General features: G+C 48.2%; 1 protein-coding gene across 2 annotated transcripts in view; it reads right to left on the bottom strand.

The window, feature by feature from the left end:
• Positions 1 to 19,619, bottom strand: part of RASA4B (RAS p21 protein activator 4B) — a 44,303-nt gene extending 24,684 nt beyond the window's left edge. The window contains exons 1-4 of one of the 2 annotated variants that reach the window (XM_031967984.1): positions 19,360 to 19,619; positions 3,498 to 3,554; positions 1,827 to 1,940; positions 35 to 96 (exon numbers count right to left, since the gene is read on the bottom strand). In XM_031967984.1, the coding sequence (XP_031823844.1) occupies positions 35 to 96; positions 1,827 to 1,940; positions 3,498 to 3,554; positions 19,360 to 19,424 (298 nt within the window). In that variant the 5' untranslated portion in view covers positions 19,425 to 19,619. The remainder of the gene's footprint in view (positions 1 to 34; positions 97 to 1,826; positions 1,941 to 3,497; positions 3,555 to 19,359) is intronic. The other variant, XM_031967983.1, reaches the window with a different exon arrangement.
• Between the last annotated feature and the right edge of the window lie 5,855 nt (positions 19,620 to 25,474).

Raw genomic sequence — 25,474 nt, 5'->3', positions numbered from 1 at the left:
GGGCAAGGCACTGGGGGCTGAAATATGCTCTTACCTTTGGGATGCTCGGCTAAGACGTCTCTGGTGAGGCAGACCTTCCCAATGACATCGTCCCGGCTATGGAGGGTGAGAAGGAGAACGAATATCAAGCTCAATGGTGATCGAAAAGGACCTCCATGTGCAAAAAGGTTTTAGCCCCCCTTTTTGCGGTAACAAAGTATTGGAGAATGAATGGATGCCAATCAACTGGGGAATGGCTGAAGTTGTGGTTCATGAAGGTAATGGAATATTATTGTTCTATAAAAATGACAAACTAGCTGATTATAGAAAGGCCTGGAGAGATTTACATGGACTGATGCTGAGGGAAACAAGCAGAACAAGGAATACACTGTACACAGTAACAGCAAGATTGTGTGATGATTAACTGTGAAAGACTTGATTCTTCTCAGTGATCCAAGACAATCCCAATAGACTTTGGGTAGAAAATGCCCTCTGTGTTCAGAAAAAGATCTAAAGAGACTGAATGTTCACTTCTTTTCTTCCTTCTCCCATTTCCGCTTTGCTCTGATTTTTCTCTATCAACATGATTCATAAAACAATATGTGTTAAAAATAAATAAATAAACTACTTGAGTGGTCCAGCGTCTAAAGATTAGAGATCCTGGTCCCTGTGGGGTAGAAGCTCCGGGCCACTGTCCTGGCCAGATTTAGACTAAGCCGTGATCACAAAACTCAGGGGTTCAAACTCATCCACCACTGTATCTTCCATTGCAGGATGTCTCATCTTTGGGGGTCAGGATCATGAGGTGGGACTCCAGACCAAGGACTTGCTTTCTTACTTGCTTTGGAAAACTTGCTACCCAAAGAAAATAAACTTTAACTTCCTACTTGTACAAAAGGCTTCCATCTTCAGATATACACACTCACGTGTGTGTACATGTACATACACACATGCATAAGCACATAGCTGGGTCAGATGAAGGACCGTCCCCCTGTGGGAGGAGAACCACGGAGGGAGAAACAGTTGAAGCAATGGGTATCATTCCTGGCTCCCAAGGCCTCTGCTTTGTCACATATCTAAATCCATTCAAGATTGATGGCTTGCTTATGGCAGGTGTATTCCAAGGTCCTTGAGGTCTATCTGCCCTGGATGGGTGCATTTATTTTGTTGTTGTTCATTTTTCAGTGTGTCTGACTCTTTATGACCCCAGTGGGGTCAGAGATACTGGAATAGTTTGCCATTTCCTTCTGCAAGGCATCTTGGGAAAGGGAAGGCAGAGGAAGAGTGTATGAAGGTGTGAGATCAGACTGCCAAGGCATGGAGGTGAGAAAAGATGTTCCATGAGGAACAGCTAGTTGGCCAGTGTGAAAAACCAGAGCGAACGCATCTTCCTGTAGTATAGTGCATGTGCATGCAAACACACACACACATACATACACACACACACACACACACACACACACACACACACACCCCTCTCTAGCCATGATTTATACCCAGTTGGCTGCTTTACAGAATCTGGGTCCCCAATTCATCCTCTGAGGTCTCCCCAGTGATAAATCACATTCACAAGTGATTCAGTAACTTCATCTGACTGCGGATCCTCAGTCCTAATGCTGCCCCATGTGACCGTGGGTGAGTCCCTTCCCCTAAGCAAGTTCCTCCTCTGTCACATCAGGGAATAGAATTAAATAGTTCCCCCAAGATCCCTCTGTACCCCAAATGGTCCTTTTCTGGGCCATCTTCCCTTGCCTTCCTTCCACCACAAACGTGCCCACCCCCACACCCATCATTATCCATCCTGGATCCATCTCCTTGGTTCCCTGTTGCCTCTGAGGGTACCATACCTGAGAGCATCTTCATCCATGACATAGAAGGACACAGAATGGAAGGTGGGAGGAAGGTGAACCTTGTACTCTTCACCCCAGAATGGGGACAAGGTCTTCCATACCGTGGCTGTCCTGTTGGAGAAAGACGGATGGAGAGAAAGAAAGCTCTTCAGGGACAGCCCTTAGCACCGAGCCCACTCATCTTCCACCTCTCCACATATATTCCAAACCCTTAGAAGTTCTTTTTATTCCATCTGATTTTTTTTATTTTATTTTAACCTTTTAAGAGTTCCTAAACTACCTCTACCACCTAGTTGGATGAATGGCTTCCTTCCTTTGTGTTTGTTATTTTCCCCACTCATTTATTCATTCATTCATGCATTCATTCTTGCATCAATTCCACATTACTTAAGGACATATTACATGTAGGGAAATACAAAGATAAATAAAACAATGCCTCTGCCCTCAAGGAACTTACAGTCCACAATAATCTTGTGGTTTTTAGAGGTAACAATATTTTCACATTCATGATTCCCATCCATTTCATTCTCAGATTAGCCCTACAAGACAGGCAGGATAGGGGTTTGACACAGCAAGTAAAGTGAGGCAGAGAAGGAGCAAATGACTTTCCTTACATTACATGGAAAATCTCATGATTCTCTCCTCTAAAGAACAGATGATCCTAGTCTTTCTTCCAGGGGCTGCCATGCCAAGGAGGGCAGAGCTTTGTACTTGACTGGTCTCACTAGGGACAGTGGGATGGACGAATAACAAAGGAGATTGTCCCAAATGAGCTGAAAGCAAAGAAAGGGGGCCTTCTTTAAAAGACAGACAAAAAGCTTTCCTGGTGAGGGGAAAGACTCAGGAGACTTCAGTTCTGACTCAACACTTTCCTGGATAAATGACCTATTAGATCCCTGGCTGGAACTATAAAGAACAGAACTCCTCAAGAGCAAGGATTGCTTCATTTGGTGGGTGCCTAGAATAGTGCCTGCCACAAAAGAGGCATGTCCTGGATGCACTTTGACTGATTGATGTTGGACAGTTTTCCCATCTATAAAATGGGCACAATTAAATTCAATTATTATTTATTAAGCACCAACAAGGCAGCTGGGTGGCATAGTGGACAGAGTTTATATCCAGCTTTACACACTTACTAGCTATGTGATTGTGGGCAAGTCACTTGACCCTGTTTGCTTTAGTTCCTCATCTGTAAAATGAATTGGGGAAGAAAACGGCAGAGATAGAATAGGATGGAGGGAAAGAAAGACATATTCCAGTACGTCTGCCAAGAAAACCCCAAATGGGGTCATCTAGAGTTGGACACAACTGAAATGATTCAACTATGACAAAGAACAACCACGTGCAAAGAAATATTGGGAAGATGGCTCCTTGTGGATCCCAAAATTCCATCAGATCAAATGTAATCTCCTCGAGGGCAGGCTCTATTCCTTTTACAACATTTCTTCTTTGTATCCCCAGGGGCTAGGACAGTGCCTAGCATATGGAAGGGCTATCCTGACTGTATGTTAGTTGATTGAATTTATGTGTCAGTTAATATTATTCTATCTGTTCCCATGTCCCTATTTTATGATCTTTGCTATAGGAACCCCCCAGGCTCTCCTAGAGGTGACGATTTAGGAGGGAAGGAGGACATTCCCAGAAGACTTAGCCCTCCTCCTCAGTTACCTGATGATGGGCTCGTTGTCGATCTTCACGATGCAATAGGGATCACTGCTGCCGGTGCTGAAAGAAAAAAACAAGAGCCCCCATCAGTGGTGTCTGCCCGTGAAGGTCACATAAAGGTCGGGAGGTACGGGATGGGGCAAAAGCCCTGTGAGGGGAAAGGACAGGAGAGAAAATAGGCAGAGGTGTGGGCTCTTCCTTGGTTTGGGAATCAAGGAAATGTTTCTGTTGCTTAAAAAAGAGATCAGGCTTGCTAGGAAAGGGGAGGATATGAAGAGTTGGAAGGACCGCTCATCACTTGGACCTTTCCATCCTGGGCTTCGGGGACTTCAGAAAACTGAAATTTTGTCCACTCCTGACTCTATACAAAGCCATGTCAACCAACCAACCAATGAGCAAGTATTGGTAAATCCCCTCTTCTGGGCCAGGAACTAAGCCAGGTGGTCAGAGAAGCAAAGACAAAAGGGAAACAGTCCCTGCCCTCAAGGAGCTTACATTCTGCACAACTTAGTGGGACCCTGCTGGTGGTGGTAGAGAAAAACATATGTACAGGTGGATTACTATAGGGTGAGAGGTAGTGTGATAGAGTGGCTAGAACACTGGCTTTGAAACAGGACACATATTGCTATATGATCCTGGGCAAGTCACTTCCCAATGCTCTGGGCAACTGTCCAAGACTCTAAGTTGCATAGAAGGGGTCCACCTGCATTGGAAGAGGGAATTTCCTCATTAGGAGTTCTTAGAAAGTGAAAACACAGGTCAGTCCCTAAGTTCCCAGCTTATCTACATAAAATTAATGTATAGTATATGCCTTAACACACTACCTTCACAAGCCAGGCTTTTACAGATTCAATTAACAAGACATGCAGTGAGGGTCTAACGAGTTCATTCTCTCTGACTCTCTCTCACTTCCTCCTACTCTTTTATCTTTCTCTGTCCCTCCAACTCTGTCTGTGTCTCCTTTTCTCACCCTCCCTCCTACTCCATCTCTGTCTCTCTCCGTTTTTCTCTCCCTCTGTCCTGTTCACTGTCTCTCTGTCCCTCCATTTCTGTCTCTGTCTCCTTTTCTTGCTCTCCCTTCTACTCCATCTTTCTCTCCGTCTTTCTCTCCCTTCACTCTGTTCTGTCTCTCCGTCCCTCCATTTCTGTCTGTCTCTGTCTCCTTTTCTCACCCTGCCTCCTGCTCCATCTCTATCTCCCTCTGTCCCGTTCTATCTCTGTCTCTCTGTCCCTCCATCTCTGTCTGTCTCTGTCTCTTTTTCTCACCCTGCCTCCTGCTCCATCTCTATCTCTCTCCATCTCTCTCTCCCTCTGTCCTGTTCTATCTCTGTCTCTCTATTCCTCCATCTCTGTCTGTCTCTGTCTTTCTCTCCCTCCCTCTCTCCTTCCCTCTTTACTTCTTTCCTTTCTTTTTTCCTTCAGTATATTTTCCCCCAATTACATGTAAAATCAATTTTCTGGAATGACTTTTAAAAATGAAACCTGATTTCATCAGTGTTGGGAGTTCCTGGAAGAACTTCCTCTACCAATATGATCATGGGCCCTGCAACCTATAACCTCAAGCATACGGCTGGAGCAGTGGAAGATTAAATAATTTTCCCAGGACCACAAAGTCACTGCCTGTCAAAGGGAGGACATACTTAAATAATTTTCCCAGGACCACAAAGTCACTGCCTGTCAAAGGGAGGACATACAGACCTTCCTGATAGTGAAGCAGGCTGTGTATTATGCCACACTGCTGCTCGGGAGAAAGAGCAGGGCGGGATATATGGATGTGGGAGTCATCTGCATAAAGGTCATAATTAAACACCTGGAAGCTAATGAGAATACCAGTCAATCAACAGTATTTGTGAGGCATTTGCTACGTGACAGACAGTGTACAAAAAGAAAGAATGAAACAGTCTCTGCTCCTGAGGAACTTCACAGAGAGAGAAAAGAGGAGGGTGTGGGATGAAGACTTGGGAGATGGCTACATTTATCATCAAGAGATGGAAAATGCAGCACAGGTGACTGGGGAGTGGTCAGTCAAGGTGAGAACCAGGGAATCCACATGGAAGGCAGAAGAGAGAATAAGGGGTGGAAGGCAGCCCCCAAAGCTGCCATCAGAATAAGGACTCAGGTCATTAGGTTTAGCTCTTGGTCACTTGGAGAGTTAGTTCAATCAAAGGTTGAAGCTAGAAACTGGATGGGAGGGAACTAGGAAGTGAGTGGGAGGTAAGGAAGTAGAAGCAATGAAGGGAGGAACCAGGAGATGGGATCTAAGACGTTAGCATGAGGGATGGCCAGGGGAAAGTGGAGTCTTTTTTAATGATGGGGAGAAGTGAGTTTGTAGGTTGGAAGAAGGAGCCAGGTGATGTTGAAGATGAGAAAAAGGCGGGGTGGGGGCAGTGATTGAGGGGCAAGTGTCCAGAAGAGATGGGAGATGAGATCAAGCCCACAGGCAGGGGCTGACCTTGGTCAGAGGAATCGCCTCTTCAGCAGAAACTGAAACAAAGGAAAAGCAAATGGAGATGGTGAGTTGGGGACTCCAGGTAAGAAGTGGGGGAACCCGAGATGATGACTATAGATGACCTTGAATTTCTCAGGAAAGCACAGTAGGGGAAGTGCTATTGAGAGGGAGAGGGGAGGCCATATTATGGGAGGCTAGAGGGGCTTGTAATGGCTGATCGCACTGCTGGTGTGACATACCCATCTCCTTGGACCAGATACTGTCTAGAGTCCCTTCCCACACTAAGTCTGTGAGTTAATGGTTCACACCACACGGCCTCTGGGATCTGATCCAACTCTGAGCATCTCTGAATCTGTGGCCAATCTTCCTTCTGATGGAGAGTCTAAACTTCCCCTTTAAAGAATGGGGAGGGGGCAAAGACCCCATATATTTGTAGCAGATCCCACTGGAAACAAAATGAGGTCCATCGATTGGGAAATACACCTTGAAGTGATGGAATATCATTATGCCATAAGAAATGAGGAATACAAAGAATCTCGAGACCAGAGGAGACACACGAATGTGGAAGCAGGAACAGAACAAACTATGGGACGGCCACACCGATGTGAATGAAAGCCACAAACAAATGAACTCAGGTTAAGGAGCATTTTTGTCCCCATGGTAGAGTTCACAGGCATAACAAGTTGACCACACGCTAAGATCTGGTTACTCTAGTGGTTGGCTTTCTTTTTCTGTAACAAAGAAGGGTTCAAAGGTTGGAGGGGTCAAGGGATGCTGGGAAATGATTGTAATGTCAATGAAACCAAACAGAACCCCAAAGCACAAGAAGTACTCGGGTGATGGAGAAGGAATCATGTAGTGGTCAGACGCAGGGAAATTCCACGTTCCACTCCTCTCTCGGCCAAATGGCAACGTCCCCACAGAGGAAGTGTCTGATGGGAAAACAGTTGGAGGGCGGCCCAGGCTCCTTCCCAAACAGGAAACCAACTGATGAGAGTATCTGCGTCTGCTTGTGACTTCTGAAACGGGCTGTGAAATCTGGATTGTGTGCAGTGATGGTTCTTCCAAGGCAACTAACTAGTCTCCCACTCAGTGGTTATGTCTGTGTGAGAGTTGTAAGCTGGGATTCCCCTGGAAAAGAGAAACCTTTTGTATCTATCCCATAGTTAGTTCTTCCTAGATCCTTGTAACAAAGAGAAACATTTAAGCAAAAGCAAGAGAGTATCCAGATCTTACAATGTATACTTCCTCTCCCATTCCTAGCCCGTCTCTTCTGAAAGGCCGAGTTGCGGTTCCTTCTCAGCTCTCCAGAATTCCCAGGGCTCCTTAGAACTCCTCGGAAACCGGCTGCTTTTTAGTGGCTGTCATCGACATTCCCGCGGTCGTTACGTCTTGTTCTTTGGCTGGTACCGGATCATACAAACCTTCCCCCATTTCTCTGAATCTCCACTATTCGGCATCTCTTATCGTTTAATAATATCCCATCTTTCTCCCAGGCATTCTCCAGTCAGGCGGCACCCACTTAGTTTCCAGGTCTTCGTTAACACAAAAAGTTTGCTGTCGATGGACATAGGGGTTTGGCTGGAATGGAAAGTGCTTGTTGGGGACCAGTGGGAGATGTGGTTTGGACAGATTGTAGAGGGCCTCAAGAGACTCCTCCCCTCCTCCCCACAAATGACTTTAAGGTGTTTAAAAGTTTGATGCAAGGGGCAGCAGTGGTAGAGCACCAGCCTTGAAGTCAGGAGGACCTGAGTTAAATCTGGTCTCAGACACTTAATCCCGTGTGATCCTGGGCAAGTCACTTAACCTCAATTGCCTCAGGAAAAAAAGAGTTTGATGTATATGGACATAGTGGTTTGGCTGGAATGGAAAGTAGACCAATGGAGATATTGTTTGGACAGGTCAGATCATAGAGGGCCTCAAGAGGCCTCCTCCCCACAAATGTCTTTAGGATTTTAAAAAACTTTAAAATGCTTTAGACATAAAGTCTTCTTAAAAATTAATAACACTGTCCGTCATGGGCAGAGTGAAGTCTGATGGGCTGGCCACAAGGTTTGAATGCCAAATGGACATTTGCCTAAAACCCTAGCGAGCTCACACAAAGCGAGCCGTCACGTGGGGCCACAAGAGTAAGCCAAGGACAGTCTGACTCTTTGAAGAACGCTGGAATCAATCGGGAGACTTGGGAGACACAGCCCAGGATGGTCCTCCACATTAGAGAAGGTGCTGTGCTCGGCAAGCAAAGCAGAATGATGGCAGCTCAAATGATGCACAAATTCAGGGGCGGCTCTATGGTCACGTGGGGTATCTGTGAGCAACCTGTGGTACAGCTTCTGAGCTTGTATCGGTCTGATCAGCCACAGCCAGAGACGCTGTACCTCGGAGCTGACCCCGGGGTATCATTCCGGTTGTCTCTGAGAACAAAGGACAACAGCTGGCCAACCACCAATCATGAACCTGCCATTCATGGAGCCTTTCTGGAGAAGTAGGTTCATGGGATCACAGGTCTAGGGACCCCGGAGGAAGTAACAATTGTGGGCTTGTAGATCTGGGAGCTGAAAGGAACTTCAGGGGTCAATTAGTCCAACTCTCTCATGTTACAGATGAGCAAACAGAAGCACAGAGGTCGAGTGATTTGCTCTGGGTGGTTGAGTCATCTTTTCAGTCCTGTCCTACTCTTTGGGATCCCATTTGGGGTTTTCTCGGCAGAGATACTGGAGTGGCTGGTGTGCCGTTTCCTTCTCCAGCTCATTTTACAAATGAAGAAACCGAGGTAAAAAGGGTTAAGTGGCTTGCCCAGGATCCCACAGCTGGTAAATTTCTAAGATGGGATTTCAATTCAGGTCATCCCGAACTGGAGTCCAAAGGCCTACCTGGATCTTCTAAAGGGGACTAGAGTCCCAAGGAAGGGCCAGATTTTGAAGATGGAAAAAGACCATCAAATGGCACTGCTGGCAGGGGGAAGGTTCGGCCAAAGAGCTGGAAGTAGAAAGATGACATATGCATGGGACAGGAAGTAATTAGGGTGGCCTGGCCACAAGTCAGCACTCTAGGGCAAGGTCTCCCTCCCTGGCCCCTCCTGGGCTTCAGGGCCCTGAGGCTCTGCCCTACAACAGTGGTTTCCTTTTCTCAAGAAAAGGGGGAGGAGTGCGTGCATTTCTGTGGCATACTAGGCCAGGGCGCTATATTTAGGGCCTTGGCAGTTTTGTCCAAGAAAAACAGAGAGCAAAGAGAAAGAGAAGTGAGGGCAGGCACCAAAATAGCCCCGGAAAATGGCCGATGATGTTTTACTCAGATCTTTGGGGAACTGGAATTTCTCCACTGACTCAAATTAATATCCCGAAAGAAGGAAAGAATGAGAGAGGAGGAGAAAGAACGTGTGTGTGTGTGTGTGTGTGTGTGTGTGTGTGTGACAGACAGAGAGAGACAAAGCGAGAGACAGACAGAGATAGAGAGATGGGGGGAGAGACAGAGAAAACACTTGAGAGAGACAGAGAGAATGAGAGGGGGATGAACAACACTGAGAGAAGAAAATGAATATAAGGCAAAAAAAAGTAGTGAACAAGTAAAAGTAGTGAAAGAAAGTCTCCAAAGAGAAGGCAAAACAAGAGAGGAGAGACAGAGAGGAGGGGAAGAGAAATGGGGGGAGAGAGAAAAAATGAAAAAACAGGGAAGCTGCTGTTGTCCTCAAAGGGCTTCCAGTCAGCTCTTCTCAGAGTGGCTCCTGGGTGAGCTGACCGCCTGTGGGCACTGCCGCCAGCCCCAACTCGGTGGGGCTTTGGGGGGAATCACTGAAAGGCATCCCCAGCCAGGATGGCAAAAGGCCCCGGAACATGGCAGGGGTAGAAGATGCACAATCTCTCGCTAGTGGGGCAAAATAACGAAGTAGAAGGCAGCCACTCACTAGGGAGTGGCAGGAGGCTGGTCTCAGCCATAGGCTGATGCTCTGTATAGCCTAACAGGGGGCCCTCCAACCTCCACGCCAAATGAGGCAGCTGGTAGTGCAGGGGATAAAGCACTGGGCCAGCACTTGGGAAGATGAGTTCGAATCCAGCCTCAGACACTTACGAGCTGTGGGATCCTAAGCAATTCACTTAACTCTGCCTCAGTTTCCTCATTTGTAAAAACGGGGATAATAACAGCACCTACTTTCCAGGGTTGTTGTGAGGATCAAATCAGAACAATATTTGTTTATTTAGCACAATGCCAGGCATAATACAACGCACACTGGCAGGTAGTAGATACTGTAGACATACTTATTCCCTTCCCCTTAAATGATCACTCTGGGAGTGCTCCATATCCTCTCCCAAGGTGGAGGTCAGCCTCATCTCTAGCAGGTTCAGCTGCCCCTCGGGCCTCCTGCCACCCAGTTCCTGCCCCCTGCTCCCCATCTGTGACTCAGAGCACCCTGAGAAGTGTTGTCCTGCTGAGCTCTATTCTTGAGAGGAGTAACGGGATGCCTCTGGAGAGGGAGTCACCTTAGAGCGTGAGTAGCCCGGCCCTGCTAGACCTCAGATCTTTTGCTGTGCCCTTCCATGGGCATCTGAGAGCTGGGAGGACCTCGGAGATCACTTAGTCCAATCTGCCCATTTTATAGATGAGGAAACTCAGTGAAGAGTTTATTTAAATGGTTTAGATTCATAGGATCCTAGATCTAGAGCCAGAGGGGATCTCATCAGCCATCTTGGTCAACCTCCTCATTTTACAGATGAGGAAACTGAGGCCCAAGATCACATAGGTAGTAGGTATGAGCCCAGGTCCTCTGATTCTTTTCTTACAGCCCATATTGTCTCCACTTAATGGTGCATAAACAGTATTTCTAGTCCTTGCCGGAAAGGCTGTGGAAGCTGGTGATTCACTAGTGACCCCTCTCATCAGCAGGAACCAGTTCAGTTCAGCAGCAGAAATTTAGGGGAGTATTGTGGAGGAGAAAACAGGGGAGAGAGAAGCAGGGGACAGGGGGAAGTTATAGGAGAAGCTGATTGCAGATGGTGACGTGCTATGGTGGGATCAATGCTGGATCAAGAGGCAAATGAGTTTCTTCTCCTTCCCAAGCCTCAGTTTCCTCCCCTGTAAAAACAAAGGGTCCTCCAAGGCCTCTGTCCAGCTCTAAGTGTGTGTTCCTTTGCCTGCACAGTCTGTCGGCAGACTAAGGATGGGAGAGGAGATCAGGCAGGACCAGGCAGGCAGGAGGCGGCGGAAGGTCTGGAGGGCAGGCTGGAAGAATGAGCTGACTACGGAGGGCCTTGAATGTCAAGCTGAGCACTGGCAGAGTGCAAAGAGCCCTAACTTTGGCATCAGAGGCCCTGAGTTCCGATCCAACCTCTGTGATCTGAGGCAAATCAGCTCCCATCCCTGGGGGCCCGCCTTCTCTGTTTGGAAAATCAGAACGTTCGGCTCGATGGTTTCTGCAGTTCTCCAGTTGCGATCTTGCTGTCATCCCCATCCCAAGAGCTCTGGGTTTTGTTAGCAGAAAAGCTGGCTTTGGCAGTGACGTCTAAAGGAAACACACTTAGCAGCCGGCGCCTTGGCAGGTCCCCGCACCCGCTGAACGGACAGTGGGCTGGGCGGCCTGCAGAGACCAGACTCAGGGGAAGAGGGAACAGAGGGATACAGTGAAAAATTACCCATGCATATGTTTTGTCAATAAAAAGCTGTAATAATAATATTAAAGGACACAGAGCTAGGGTGAGAGATGGGATGTGACTCAAGGCACCGGGTACCTAAAGGATGTGATCCACAGTGTGGGGGGGGGGGGGAGGGAAGAGAACACAAGGAATAGTGCAAAACTGGCACAGATCATGCCCCACAACACTAGAGTAAGAATACATCAATCCATCCAACAACCAATCAGCCAGGGTTCTTGCATTGCCTCATGGGAACACGGTTCCAGAGCTGGAAGGAACCTCTGGCCATTTGGTTCCCCACCACCACCATTTTACAGATGAAGAGGATGGAAGCCTTGAGGGCAAGGACTACCTTTGGCTCTTATTGCACCCTAGCACTTAGCACAGTGTCTGGCACATAGTAGGTGCTTAATAAATGTTTACTGAATTGAAGTGACTTGGAATCATAGAGTAATAGATCTTCAATGACAAGACTCTCCAAGATTATCTAATTAACTTCCTCTACTCTTTTCAGGGGCCTACTTTACTAGCTGAGCAACTGAGCAAATAATTCCATTTCCCTGGGTCTCAGTTTCTTGATCTGTAAAATTAGACTCGATGACCTCTTAGATCTTTCTGCATTAACTTTATCATCCTAAGTATAAAGCACTGGGCTATGTACTGGGGACACAAAAACAAAAATGAAACTCCTGGTCTCCAGGAGCTTACATTTGACTGGAATCATGTGAATACAATGATACTCTAATACCCTCAGAGGGTGGTGGTGAGTTTCGAAGGAGACCCTAAAATACTTTGTAAACTCTACCTAGCTGTGTGACCTTGGGCTAGTCATTTAATTGTCCTCTACCTCAGTTTCCTCATCTGTTAAATAGGGATAGTAATAGTATCTACCTCACAAGGTTGTTATGAGGCTAAAATGAGATCTATGTAGTTTGTAAACTCTAAAGTGCTATGAAAATGCTACCTATAGCTCTTGTTATTATTATTATCGATGCTCTATAGGAACCTCGATGGAACCCAGCGGCCTATTTCTGTCCCTCCCCCACCTCCTCTTCCAGCTACAGTTTGGTTGGTCTGTGAAAACAGACAGGGGAGCACTTGGAGAGATGCCCCGGGGGTGGGGGAAGCCCCGTGGGTCCAGCTGCTCTTAGTATGTAGTGAAAATAGCCTTGGACTGGAAACCAGGAAATTTGGCTCCAGTCCCAGCTCTGCCCCCAACTGAGTGAGTGATTGGACAAGTGATTTCCCTTTTCTGGCTTTTGGTTTCATTGTCAAGAGGCTGAGAGTGGTGAGTTCCCTCCTATTTCCCTCCCTGGAGGAGCTCCCATTGCATGCTGGCGCTTCCTGGGGGTGACGATCCAAGCTCTGGAGCTAGATGTCCCTGACCACCTAGGCTGACCCCCCACATTTTAGAGGTGAGGAAGCTAAGGTCCAATAGGTGACCTAGAATAAGAGGATCTGAACTCTAGAGCTGGAAGGGGCTTCATTGGCTAGCTAGTCTAAACTTTTCATTTTATAGATAAAGAAACTGAGGCTCAAAAAGTTAAGTGACCTAGAATAATAGGATCTGAACTTTAGAGCTGGAAGGGACTTCATTGGCTAGCTAGTCTAAACTTTTCATTTTACAGATAAAGAAACTGAGGCTCAAGAAGGTAAGTGACCTAGAATAAGAGGATCTGAATTCTAGAGCTGAAAGGGGCTTCACTGGCCAGCTAGTCTAAACTTTTCATTTTACAGATAAGGAAACTGAGGCTCAAGGAAGTGGCTTGCCCAAGGTGATACAGATAATGGCTTTTGAAACAGATCCTTTGACTCCAGAGACAGTGCTCTTCCACTGCCTCCTCTGGCTGGGGGATGCAGGAGTAGGGTAACAAGCTGACTAACGAACAAGATATGATGGAAAGCTTCTTCTAGATTCCTTTAGATGCTGTGGGAGCTGGTGATCTCAAAGCAAAAAGAGGTCTTAAGAATCATTTAATCCACAGGTCCTTCCCCTTTTGGTTGGCTTGGTCTCATCCGGTGAAGTTTATGGACCTTTCCTCAGAATCATGGCTTTAAATGCATAAGAGAAGGTGCATAGAATTACAACAGAAAACAATTACACTAAAATAAAGGTGTCATCCCCCCCATCCAATTTGTGAACTCCCTGAAATCTATCCACAGATGGATTATGGACCCAGAAGAATTCCAGATCATCCAACCTCCACATTTGGTAGATGAAGAAACTGAGACTCAGAGAGGGATCATAGGCTCAAAGATTTCTATCCAAAGGGACCTGGAAACCATTTAGTTGGAGCCTTTCATTTGACAGATGAGTAAACTGAGACCCAGAGAGATGAAGGGACTTGCCCAAAGTTACTTAAGTAGTAAGTGGTAGAATTGTGGTGTCTCCTCCATCATTCTCTCCCCGGACTCACAATGCTGAGAAGGGGTTTAACCAAACTGAGCAGGGAACTAGAACCTAAATCTGAATCTCTTAGCTCGCAGACTTCTCAGGAGATCCAAGGATCCTGGGCAGAGGGGAGGCAAGGTATGGGCTGTTCTATGCCCTGTGTAGAGATATGAGAAGGTGGGTTCTAGACTGGGAAAGGTATGAGGAGGTGGAGAACATCATATGCTCCATCCCTGCACAAAATTGTCTCTTCTCCATCTCTACTTCTCTGTCTCTTTAACAGAGCTGTTCTGAGCACTCTTGGGAATGGACCCCTACATACTCTGGTGTGACCTAGCAAGGGCTCTCTGAATGCCTTCGGTTCTTATTACAGGAATCACACAACAAACAGAAACCAAATGGGTTGGATTGCAAATATTTTAAACCCATCTGAAGGACAGTCTAAGAAAGCTAGGAGAAAACCAAATGGTGAGTCCCAAAGGGAGGAATATGGAGAGGGAGAGTGCCAAAGGGACAGAGAGATTCTGAGCTGGGAGATCTGGAGAGAGAGAGAGAGAGAGAGAGAGAGAGAGAGAGAGAGAGAGAGAGAGAGAGAGAGACGGAGAGACAGAGAGAGAGCACACAGTCCAGAGCAATTCAAATTATAGAGTCAAGAGTATCAGAGTTTGAATCTCAACTCTGGGATGAGCTTATTGATATGGTGTCAGCCTATCTAAGCAAAGGCATTGGGATACAGTGAAGTGAGAGGCTCTGAATTCAAATCCTGCCTCTGATGGGGAGCATCTGTGTATCCTCTGGTCAATCATTTCACATTGCTGGGTACCATTTTTTCCTTCTTTAAGATGAGGGGGACTAGGCCAAATAGATTCTAATGTCCCTTCCAAGTCTAGATCTAGGAGCCTGTGAGTAAGTCCTCTCCCTCGGCAGAATGGAAGCTCCCTACGGAGAAGGGCTATTTATTTTTGCCTTTATGTCCTCAATACCTAGCACGTGATGGGCACTTCATGAATGGTTTTTGACCAATAGCTACGTCTTTGTTAGAGCAGCTTGTCTATCCTCTCCGAGCTTGTTTCCTCCCTTGGAAGAAGGATAGAGATGCGGGGAGGTGGCCCAGATGCCCCCAAAGGACCAGTTTTAAAGCCTATAATCTCTCACTGGGGAAGGGGGCAAGTCTTTGGAAACTGTGGAAATTCAGAGCCTTGAGTTCTTCCTGAAACAGAGCTGACCTCCAAAACCCAGCTTCCCAAAAGACAGGGGGAGGCAGGCAGGGCAGGAGGCGGAGGGGAATTAGGCAGGGATGGAGAGGAAAGGTGTGGTGGAGAGAGGCGGGTGACAGATGAGCACTGACAGATGAGAAGGTGGCAGACGTTGTCCTAACAGGGTGTTCTCACCCTGGTCCCCCACCCTCACCCTGACACAACCTGTGACCTACATGATGGCTCGCTGTGTGATTTAGGTTTGTGGAAGGCTAAGCCTGGTTCCCTAGCAGGTGTGTGTGTGTGTGTGTGTGTGTGTGTGTGTGTGTGTAGTGGGGGAGAAATGATAGAAGGAGAGAGAGAAATGGGGGAGAGAGAGGGAGAGGGAGAACAATCTCCAGACTAGCAGCTTTGGGCCTCTCTCCCCCTCCACAGAACCTACCTATCCATATTCACTGGGGCTGCGGATGACTAATCCACATGAAATGGCCTCCCTCTGCTGCTGGCTAAGCAACAGCAGAAACCCCTTCCTTCCGGCCAGCCTGCCGTTCCCTGCTTCCCCGTGCCCACAGTTCAGCTCGAGGAGCCCCAACCCACTCTCGCTTGCTTTTTCTGCCGTCCAGCCCAGAAAATCCAAGCTGAGACCGGGCTACTCCCTCCTTCTCTCCCTCCTTCCCCTCCATCACCATGGTAACTACTGACTGTGAGGTCGGTTTCTCTGCAGGGGCCCAGGGGGCCTTGAACTATCCACTGAAATGTGCTGGGTGAGAAAGAGATGGAGAGCAGGGCTCAGTGTTGGAAGCAAGGCAGGGGATGGGGACAGGATGCTCCCAGTGCTCTGGTCCCCTTCTCCTCTGCTGGGATTCGGAGGGGGCGGAATCTAAAGAGGAGGAGGGAGGAAAGTACTGAGAGGTCACAGTGCGGCTGGAAATCCTGGGATTCCCATTACTAAAACATGGCAGGACCTTGGACAGATCACAAGTCTTTCCCAGGGCCTCAGTTTGCTCCTTGAGGGCAAGACTTGAGTCTTATTCGACTCACATTCATTCCATATCAGAGGAAGTGCTTAAATATTTGTTTCTTTAAATAACACCCCCACATCTTACTAATCTTTTCTCAAACATTTTCACTGCCTTCTAGACCCTCAGAACACCCTGGGACAGGTAGGAACAATAGAATTGAGGGAACAGGGCTGGAAGAGCTGAAGTGGCAGAGACAGAAGCAGGAATTATCTTGAGATTCTCATCCATAAAACAATAAACATTTATGAGGTGACGACTGTATGTCTGGCACCATGGGAGATCCTGAGGAAATAAAGGCAGAATGAAACAGTCCCGCCATTAAAGCAACTTAGATTCTAAGAGATTCTGTTAAATATACATTGTCTTTTCTGCTCAGAATCTAAGTTGCTTTAATGGAAGGACCATTTAATATATATTTATATCTGTTTTTGAAAGGGATACCAAGTGATTTGGGGTGAGAGGAGAAGGGTATTAGAACTTGGAGGGAGGTGCAGCTTGGGGACGTTGTGGACAGAGCATCGGCTTTGAAGTCAGGAGGGCCTGAGTTCAAATTTGACCTCAGACACTTGAGACTGCTGTGTGCCCCTGGGCAAGTCACTTAATTCTGAATGCCCAGCACAGAACAACAACTTGGTGGGAAGGAGGAATCAAGAAAGGCCTCCTGTATTTGAGCTGAAACTTGAAGGAAACTCAGAGTTCTAATTAGTGAAGGGAATGAGGAAATTTCCAGGCATGAGGTACCGGCAGCACAAAAGCATGGAGCTGGAAATGGGGTCTGGAGGGTAAGGAACATCAAGAAGGCCGGTGTGATTGGCTCACGGAATGAATGAAAGGCAGAAATAGATAATAAGGTAGGAAAGGTTGGGGAGTGTTTCTATTGGATCCTAGCCCATGTGCCTTTTAGGGAAGAGAACAAAAAGATACTCATAAAGAAAAGGGCCTTGTGCCATTGTTGTTTTTCTCTTGTTTCTTCTCTCACTGTCCCTCCTCTCTGTTTCCCCCTTACCTCCCTCCTTTCTCCCTCCCCATCTTTCTTCATCTCTCCCTTTCCCTCTCCTTCCCTCCCTCTCTCCCTTTCCTTATCCTTCTTCTCTTTCCTTCTCCTCCTCCCTCTCCTTCTTTGTGAGTCTCTGTGTCTCTGTGTATGTGTACACATTTGTGTCCCTGTCCCTGTCTCACTTCTCTCTCTTTCCCCTCCCTCCTTCTCTCTCTCTCTCTCTCTCTCTCTCTCTCTCTCTCTCTCTCTCTCTCTCTCTCTCTGTCTCTCTCTCTGTCTCTCCCTCCCTCCCTCCGTCCCTCCCCCCTCTGTGTGTGTGTCTCTCTCTGTGTGTCTGCTTTTGTGTCTCTGTCTCTGTCTCCTTCCACTCTCCCTCTCCTTCTCCCTCCCCCATCTCTGTGTGTCTCTCTCTGTGTCTGCTTTTGTGTCTCTGTCTCTATGTCTGTTTCTCTTTGTCTGTCTGTCTCTCCCCCCCTCCTCCCTCCCCTCTTGTGTATCTCTCTCTCCTTGTGTCTGCTTTTGTGTCTCTGTCTGGCTGTCTCTGTCTCTCTCTCCTGCTCTTCCTCTTCCTCTCTTTCTCTCTCCCTCCCTTGTGTGTGCCTCTCTCTATGTCTGCTTTTGTGTCTCTCTGTCTTCTCTGTCTCTCTGTCTCTAGCTGGCCTGTCTATATCTCTGTCTCTGTCTCTCTGTCTCTTGTCTCTCTGTCTGTCTCTTGTCTCTCTGTCTCTGTCTGTCTCTGTCTCTCTCTCTCTCTGTCTCTCTCATACACCCATTCTCTCCCTGTCTCCTTGTCTCTGTCTCTTTTCTCTTGTTTCCACCTATAAATTTCCATCCTTCTAGCTTCTCCAACCACAGGCTCCAGGTTAAGAAAGGGTTCTCAAGAAAGTGCTGCATCTCAGATCCTAAGTTGGAGTTCAAATGGAGCTGGGGCTGGGTAAGGGCTGGTCTGTAAGCAGACCCCCCACTCTTTATCACCCCAGGACCCAGGACCAGCCTCTCACAATGAGACCCCATCAATGTGGCAATGTTGGGGAGCCCACAGAGACCGCCCAGCCTGGTGATAGGATCCGTCTCCCTCCCCTTCCCCTCCTTTTCTCACCCCCACCCCCGCTGATCTCCCTGCCCGGCATGCCCGCCGTGCCATCCCCCGGTCTGGCCAGTGGGGGTTGCTACAGAATGGCCTCCAGGTGTGCTCAGCCCTCCCTGACGGCTCTCCCTCCTGAGATCTGGCTCCACTCGGTTTCTATCTGGGGGAGGCCATGGTTCCTCTCAGCAGACCCGGGCACCAGAGGCGACTGGCAGCCATTCCCCTCCCCCTCCTGGGTCCTGAGGCAGCTTGCCCCCCCCCCCTCAGCCCCACAGATCAATGAGATCCTCCTTCCCCAAAGGCAGCTTTTCTTCTCTCCCAGGGCACTTCCTCTCAAATCAGAAACCAGACAGTGGGAGCTCAGAACAACTCCCCAACTTCTGCTCCCCCCCCCACTGGGAGGTGGTGCCCCGGTTCTTGGCCCTGGAGCAAGGGCCCCAAGCCGGGAGGCTTCTGGGAGAACCCCTACCCTCAGGGGGCCTGTCCAGAATTCCGGAACAAGCCGGTCTCCTGGGACTGAGACCCTCCCGGGTGCCGACACCCCAGCTCCGACAGCCGGCTCCCCGTCAGTGGCCTCCTGCCTGCCCCCCCCCCCGCCTTTCCCCTCAGGTCGCCAGCGCCCCTCCTCCGGCCCTGCTGCCCACACCTCCCGTGGCCACCCAGGCCACCCTCCGGGAAGCGGGCGCTGTACGCTGGCGCCGGGAAGGTCACGGCCTCTCCAAACTGGAAGATACCTCGGGGTGCGGGGGGGGGGCAGCCCGGCACCTCTGGCGGGGATTCCCTCTACCTCCCCCACAGGTGCTCAGGAAGCCTCTGCTTGGGGAGCCCCTGGCAGGAAAGGAGAACTCCCTGCCCATTTACGCAAAGCGGGTCCTTTCCGTAGTTGGGGTTTGGGGAGAGGGGAGCAGAGGGCGGGGGGGGGGGAATTCACGTGCTCAGTCCTCGCACCCCTCCCGAACCCTCCGCGGAGCGGGAGATCCAGCGCCCCGAAAATGTGGCCTGGGGGAGCTGGGGAGGGCGGCCGGGGCATGGAGCTGAGCCCCCAACATCCCACGCGTGAAAGTTGCGGCCGCCCCGCGGGGGCCCCCCACTCACATGTCCTTGGCCGGCAGGTTTTTGCCTTCTATGATGCGGAGGGAGAGCGAGCTCCGCTTGGCCATCGCCGCTCTGTCCGGACCGGCCCCAGGTGGCGGGTGGGGGTGGGGTGGGCAGGGAAGCTCCAATCTCGGGCTGGCCTGGCGTCCGGACCGGCCCGGACCCCCGCTGGCGTCCGGGCACCGAAGGCTGAGCGACCGGGACACCTGGGTCCTGCGCAGGGACCGACGCCGAGATAGGGAGGCGGGGAGAGCGGAGGGTGGGGAGAGAAGGAGCGGGGCGGGGCCGGGCGGGGCGGGGCCCGGGAGCCCCCACTCCCCCTTAATCACCGCCCCCCCACGTGCTGCGCCCTTCGCCACTGGTCCAGCCAACCGGGCAGCAGAGAGAGCGGAGGGGCGTGTCTGGAGCCCTGGGCCCGGCCCGCGTTGGCCGCAGGCGCCCCCCTCCCGGCCTCTCGCCCCCGGTTTCCCGCTCTCCAGCCCGCACCCGGCAGCCTGGAGCCCCTGCAGGTGCCGGAGAAGTGGGGCCCACGGGCCAACCCGAGCCCCCGTCGGAGCAGGCGGGCTGCCCAGGAGCGTCTCCGGCCTCCTGGGGCCTGCCCACCCTCACATGCTCGTGCCACCGTTGGAGACGTGTGTGCCTGGGGCTGTGCGGGGGGGGGGGGGGGGGGGGGGGGGGGGGGGGGGGGGGGGAGTCTACACATGTGGGCACGAGTGTCCCGGCATCCGTGTGTCTTGTCCACACGTGAGGGCTAGGCGCCTTGCCGAGACCATCCCGCAGCTCTTCCCCGTTCCCCCCTTTTTCAGAGTTTTGCACACAGTAGGCGCTTAATAAATGACTATTGAGGGGATGGATGAAGGAAGAAACTAATATGAGATTCATGGCAAAGGTGTGGCGGGGTCTCACGTTTTGCACGCAGTCCGTCCCTAAGCGTGAACCCACATGTTCGGGTATATAAAGGTATAAGGAGGTGCCAACACTTGTGTGTATGGGGGGGGTGGGGGAGGAAAGGGCTACCCATCGGCCCAAGGGTGTCTGCAACTGAACATGGGCTAGGAGCAGGGAGAAGATAATTCAGCCAAGCAGGCTCCTGGAGCCATGTGGACCCAGGCCGAGCCCTCTGGAGTCCTTTGAAATGTTCAGAAAGCTGCAGGGTGACCACCTGGAGGGGCTGCTGGGCCTGGCCAGGGACCCTGGAATCCAGGATCTCCAAAGACCCTTTCATCTCTGAGATTCCACGTCTGGAAGATTCATAGAATGATCAGAGTCTAGGATTTTCGGTTACTATTTAATACTATTGCTGACTCAGGGAGGATGGGGCAATGAAAGCGATTGGAGCAATTCTCGCACAGTGGGTCTCTTGCAGGTCAGTGTCCGGATGAGCTAATTCCTCTGTAACTGTTCCTGCAATTAAGGATAACAATGTAATTGTCATCAATTATTATTATTTCTAAATAATATTTCCTGGGTAAGGAAACGCTACCAGTGTAGATATCTCTGTACCTTCTATTCTTAGAAGGTAGCTTAGACCAGAGCATAAGATGAAATTGTCGGAGACAAAGTAGATAAACCAATGCCCGGAGTTTTAATCCTCTCCCAGATAATTGCTAACTCTGTTATCTTGGACAAGTCACTTTAATTCCCTCAGATTATTTCCTCCTCTGTAAAAGTGGGACGATAAAACATCTATGTGTCACGTCAAGAAACTGGAAACTGAGTGGATGCCCATGGGTTGGGGAATGGCTGAATAAGTTATAGTTTATGAATGCAAGGGAATATTATTGTTCCATAAGAAACGACCAGCAGGAGAACGACCAGGCCTGGAGAGACTTGCAGGAACTGATACTGAGTGAAGGGAGTAGAACCAAGAGAACATTGGACATGGCAACCAGATTATGTGATGATCAGTTCTGATGGACGTCGCTCTTTTTCACAATGAGATGATTCAGGCCAATTCCAGTAGACTTGTAATGGAGAGAACCATCTGCCTACGGGGACTCAGTGTGGATCACAACACGGTATTTTCATCTTTTTTGTTGTTGTTTGATTGCTTTTTTATTTCTCTTTTTTTTCCTTTTTGACCTAATTTTTCTTGAGCAGCAGGATAAATGTGGAAATATGTTTAGAAGAATTGCACACGTTTAACCTATATTGGATTACTCACTGTCTAAGGGACGGAAATGAGGGGGAAGAGAGGAAGGAAATTTTGGACCACAAGGCTTTGCAAGGATGAATGTTGAAAGCTATCTTTGCATGTTTTTTGAAAATAATCTTGCAAAACTTAAATCCCATATGAATGCTAATTATTCTTATTGCTATTATTGTTTGTTCATTTTTTTTCTCTTGGGGAGGCAGTTGGGGTTAAGCGACTTGCTCAGTGTCGCTAGTAAGTGTTTAAGTGTCTGAGATTACATTTGACCTCAGGACCTCCTGACTTCAGGGCTGATGCTCTATTCACTGCAGCACCACCTATCTGACCTTATTGTTAATGTTGATACTATGCTCTAGGCGCTGAACCCAGCACTAGGGATACCCAGAATGGCAAAAACATGGTCCCTGCCCTCAAGAAGCTCACTCTCTAATGGAGACAATGGGAAGATAACTATATAAAAATAAAACATAAATGGCAGGATAGGCAGGGAGGTGGTGCAATGGATAGAAAGTCAGACTTGGAGTCATGAAGACTCATCTTGCTGAGTTCAAATCCAGCTTCAGACACTTATTAACTGCATGGCCCTAAGCAAGTCATTTAGCCCCGTTTGCCTCAGTTTCCTCATCAATAGAACGAAGTGGAGGAGGAAATGACAGACCAGTATCTTTGCCAAGAAAGTCCCAAATGGCACCATAAAGAGTTGGTCATGACTAAACAGTTGAACAAATGGAAAGAGATCTCCAAGGGAAATTCACTTGGGAAGAAGAAAGAGAAGACTGGCTCCTGAAGAAGATGGGATTTGAACCAAGTTTTAAAGTCAGAAGAGAGGAGAGAGAGCATTCTAGGAATGGGAGATAGCCAGAAAAAAATGCCTGAAGTCAGGAAGCGGAGTGTGCTGGAGGAGGAAGTACAAGAAACCAGTGGGGTTAGATTGTCAGGTGTAAGAGGATTGGAAAGTTAGGAAGGAGCCAGATGGTAAAGGACTTTAAATACCCAAACAGGGGATTTTATGTTTGATTGCAATAGAAGCCACTGGAAATGATTGAACTTGGGGGGGAGGGGGAGAGGATTGACTGGCTTTAGGAAAATCACTTAGGCAACGGAGCAGAGGATGGAATGGAGGCAGGGAGACTGATAGGAATCTGATTGTAGGGAGCGATTGTGTGAAGAGAAGGGAATTTAGGAATATCATTAAAAAAAGAAATGACAAGATTTAACAACAGATGGGATATGAGAGGTGAGTGTGAGAATGAGTTAGTGAAGCATTTCAGAAAGTTTGTGAACATGGGTGACTGGGGAATAATAGGAAAACTGGGAAGAGGAAAGGGGTCGGAAGTAAAGGTAATAAGTTCTTATTTGGACATGTCAGAGTTGACATGCCCATGGGCCATTCAGTTGGAGATGTCAAAAATCAGGTGGTGATTTGAAACTCAAATTCAGAAGCTAGAATCAGATTGTAAATGCGGGGATCGTCTCCATTAGTCCCCAAGAGGAAAGGCTCTCAATCTTTCTTGCTGTATTCGACCCCTTTGGCAGTCTGGGGAAGTCTATGGGCCCCTTCTATGGGCAGTCTATGGATGGTTAGGTGGTTCAGTGAGCAGTGCACTGGACCTGGAGTCAGGAAGCGCTGAGTTCAAATCCAGACTCAGATACTAGCTATGTGACTGGGACAAATCATTTAAACCCAGTTTGCCTTAGTTTCCTCGTGTTTTAAAATGCACAAAATATATAGGATTACAAAGGAAATCAGTTATAAAAAATAGATTCCCCCCCCCCTCCAAGTTCATGGACCCCAGGCCAAGAACTCCTACTCTATCTGATCCTTCTCCTCACCTGAGCCCTCAGTGAAGCAGTAGAAGAAGCCTCGATATAAGGCTTGAATCCCTGTCTGATTCTCAGTGCCTGGGTGATCTAGAGCAAGTCTGAATTTCAGCTTCTAGATTGGGGCAATAATCACCATAATTCACATTCATTTAGGCCCTTAAAGTTTACAAAGTGCTTGACCTTCCTTGTTTCATGAGTCAGCGGGTGCATTTGAGATGACTGCTATTATCCCCATTTTAGAAATGGGGGTTCAGAGAGGCTGAGCTGTCTGTGCCCAGGGTTACACAGGTGGGATAGAAGACGTAAATGGATCCTATGACTTCATGATACCAGGGCCGTTGTCCCAACACACTGCTTCTCTATAGACTCAGTCTTCTGTAGGTCCCGGAGCCCTTTGGTCATCAGTCTGACGAGGCTGTGGACTCCCTCTTAGAATCATGTTTTTAAATGCATCAATTAAAATAGAAGATCACAGAGAGTCGATGACATTGGAATAGAATATAAGGTTAACAAGTGCATGGATTCCAGGCTAAGAGTTCCTGCTCGACATTGTCCCTAAGCTCTCGTCTAACTCATGAGAATGAATTTTTTTTTTTTTTTTTTTGGACATGATCTGGTAGAGGGAAGGGAAGAGAAGAAAAGTGGGAGGGAGATGAGAATAGTGAATAGTACTTAGGGCTAATTAACCACACCCGAAGAAGTGGCTCTGCTCAGTATTTTGTTTGACCTTCTCAACTAAGGGTCTAGATGTGGCACCTTGTGCCTAAAGTCTGGCCTCTGGGAACCCCAAACCCCTTTTGTTCCAGGGCATTAGAGATAGAGCCCCGAGCTCCAAGATCCTAAACTGGGAAGATCAAATATACCCAATTTTCCCCAGAGACAGAGAGAAGAAAGACAGAGATAGAGAGACAGGGACAGGGGAGAGAGGAAGGCAGAGACAGAGAGAGAAACACAGGGACAGAGAGATAGACAGAAAGAGAGACAAGGGAGAGAGGAAGGGAGAGACAGATAGAAAGAGAGATGGAGACACAGAGACAGAGGAGTGACAGAGAGATGGAGAGACAGAGACAGGGGAGGGAGGAAAGGAGAGGCAGACAGATAGAAAGAGGGGAGAGAAAGAGACAGACAGACAGACAAATGGGAAGGAGGAAGGAAGAAACAGACAAACAGACAGAAATAGACATAGAGACAGAGGAGTGACAGAGAGATGGAGAGACAGAGACAGAGGAGGGAAGGAGGGAGAAACAGACAGACAAAAAGAGACACTCACACAGACATTCAGACAAAAAAGTTAAAGCATAGTCCGAATCTTGGGAGCTCCTGGTCAGGAAAATATAAAATAATTGGAGAAATAAGCAGTTCTAAGCTTTGTGGAAGAAACCCTGCAGATGATGGGTCTGAGAAAGAGGAGGTCAGTTCTGGAAAACATTTTGAGATGATGCTTAGAGATCCATTCTGTAGAAGTCCTTGGAGATCAGCTCTAGAAGCTGCTTTGCAATAATTTCTGTACCAGCTCTTTGAGCTCTAGGGAGATCAGTGCTAGACTAAGTCGAAGTAATCCATTTACAAGTTGCTGAGGCCTTCAGTGCCATACCAATCAAAATGCCAAAACATTATTTTATTGAGCTAGAGAAAATAATAACAAATTTCATCTGGAAGAACAAAAGATCAAGAATACCAAGGAGTTAATGAAAAAAAAAAATACAAAGGATGGTGGCTTAGCAGCACCAAAACTAGACTATATTATAAAGCAGCAGTCATCAAAACCATTGGGTACTGGCTAAGAAATAAAGTGGTGGATCTATGGAATAGATTAAATACACACAACAAAATGAGCAAGGCCTATAGCAATCTAGTATTAGATAAACCCCCAAACTCCAGCTTCTGGAATAACTCATTATTTGACAAAAATTTTTGGGAAATAATATGCCAGAAACTCGACATAAACCTACAACTCACACCCCACACCAAAATAAGGTCAAAATGGACACATGATTTGGGCATAAAGGATGATGAATTAGGAGAACAAGGGATAACTTACTTATCAGATCTGTGAAAAAGAAAGGAATTTATGACCAAAGAAGAACTAGAGAACATAATGCAAGGGAAAATGGACAACTTGGATTACATTAAATTAAA

This window comes from Sarcophilus harrisii, chromosome 4 (genome assembly GCF_902635505.1).
Source record: "Sarcophilus harrisii chromosome 4, mSarHar1.11, whole genome shotgun sequence".
Taxonomy (NCBI): domain Eukaryota; kingdom Metazoa; phylum Chordata; class Mammalia; order Dasyuromorphia; family Dasyuridae; genus Sarcophilus; species Sarcophilus harrisii.
The sequence above is the reverse complement of the archived record's forward strand: the minus strand, read 5'-3'. Positions and strand labels throughout refer to the sequence as shown.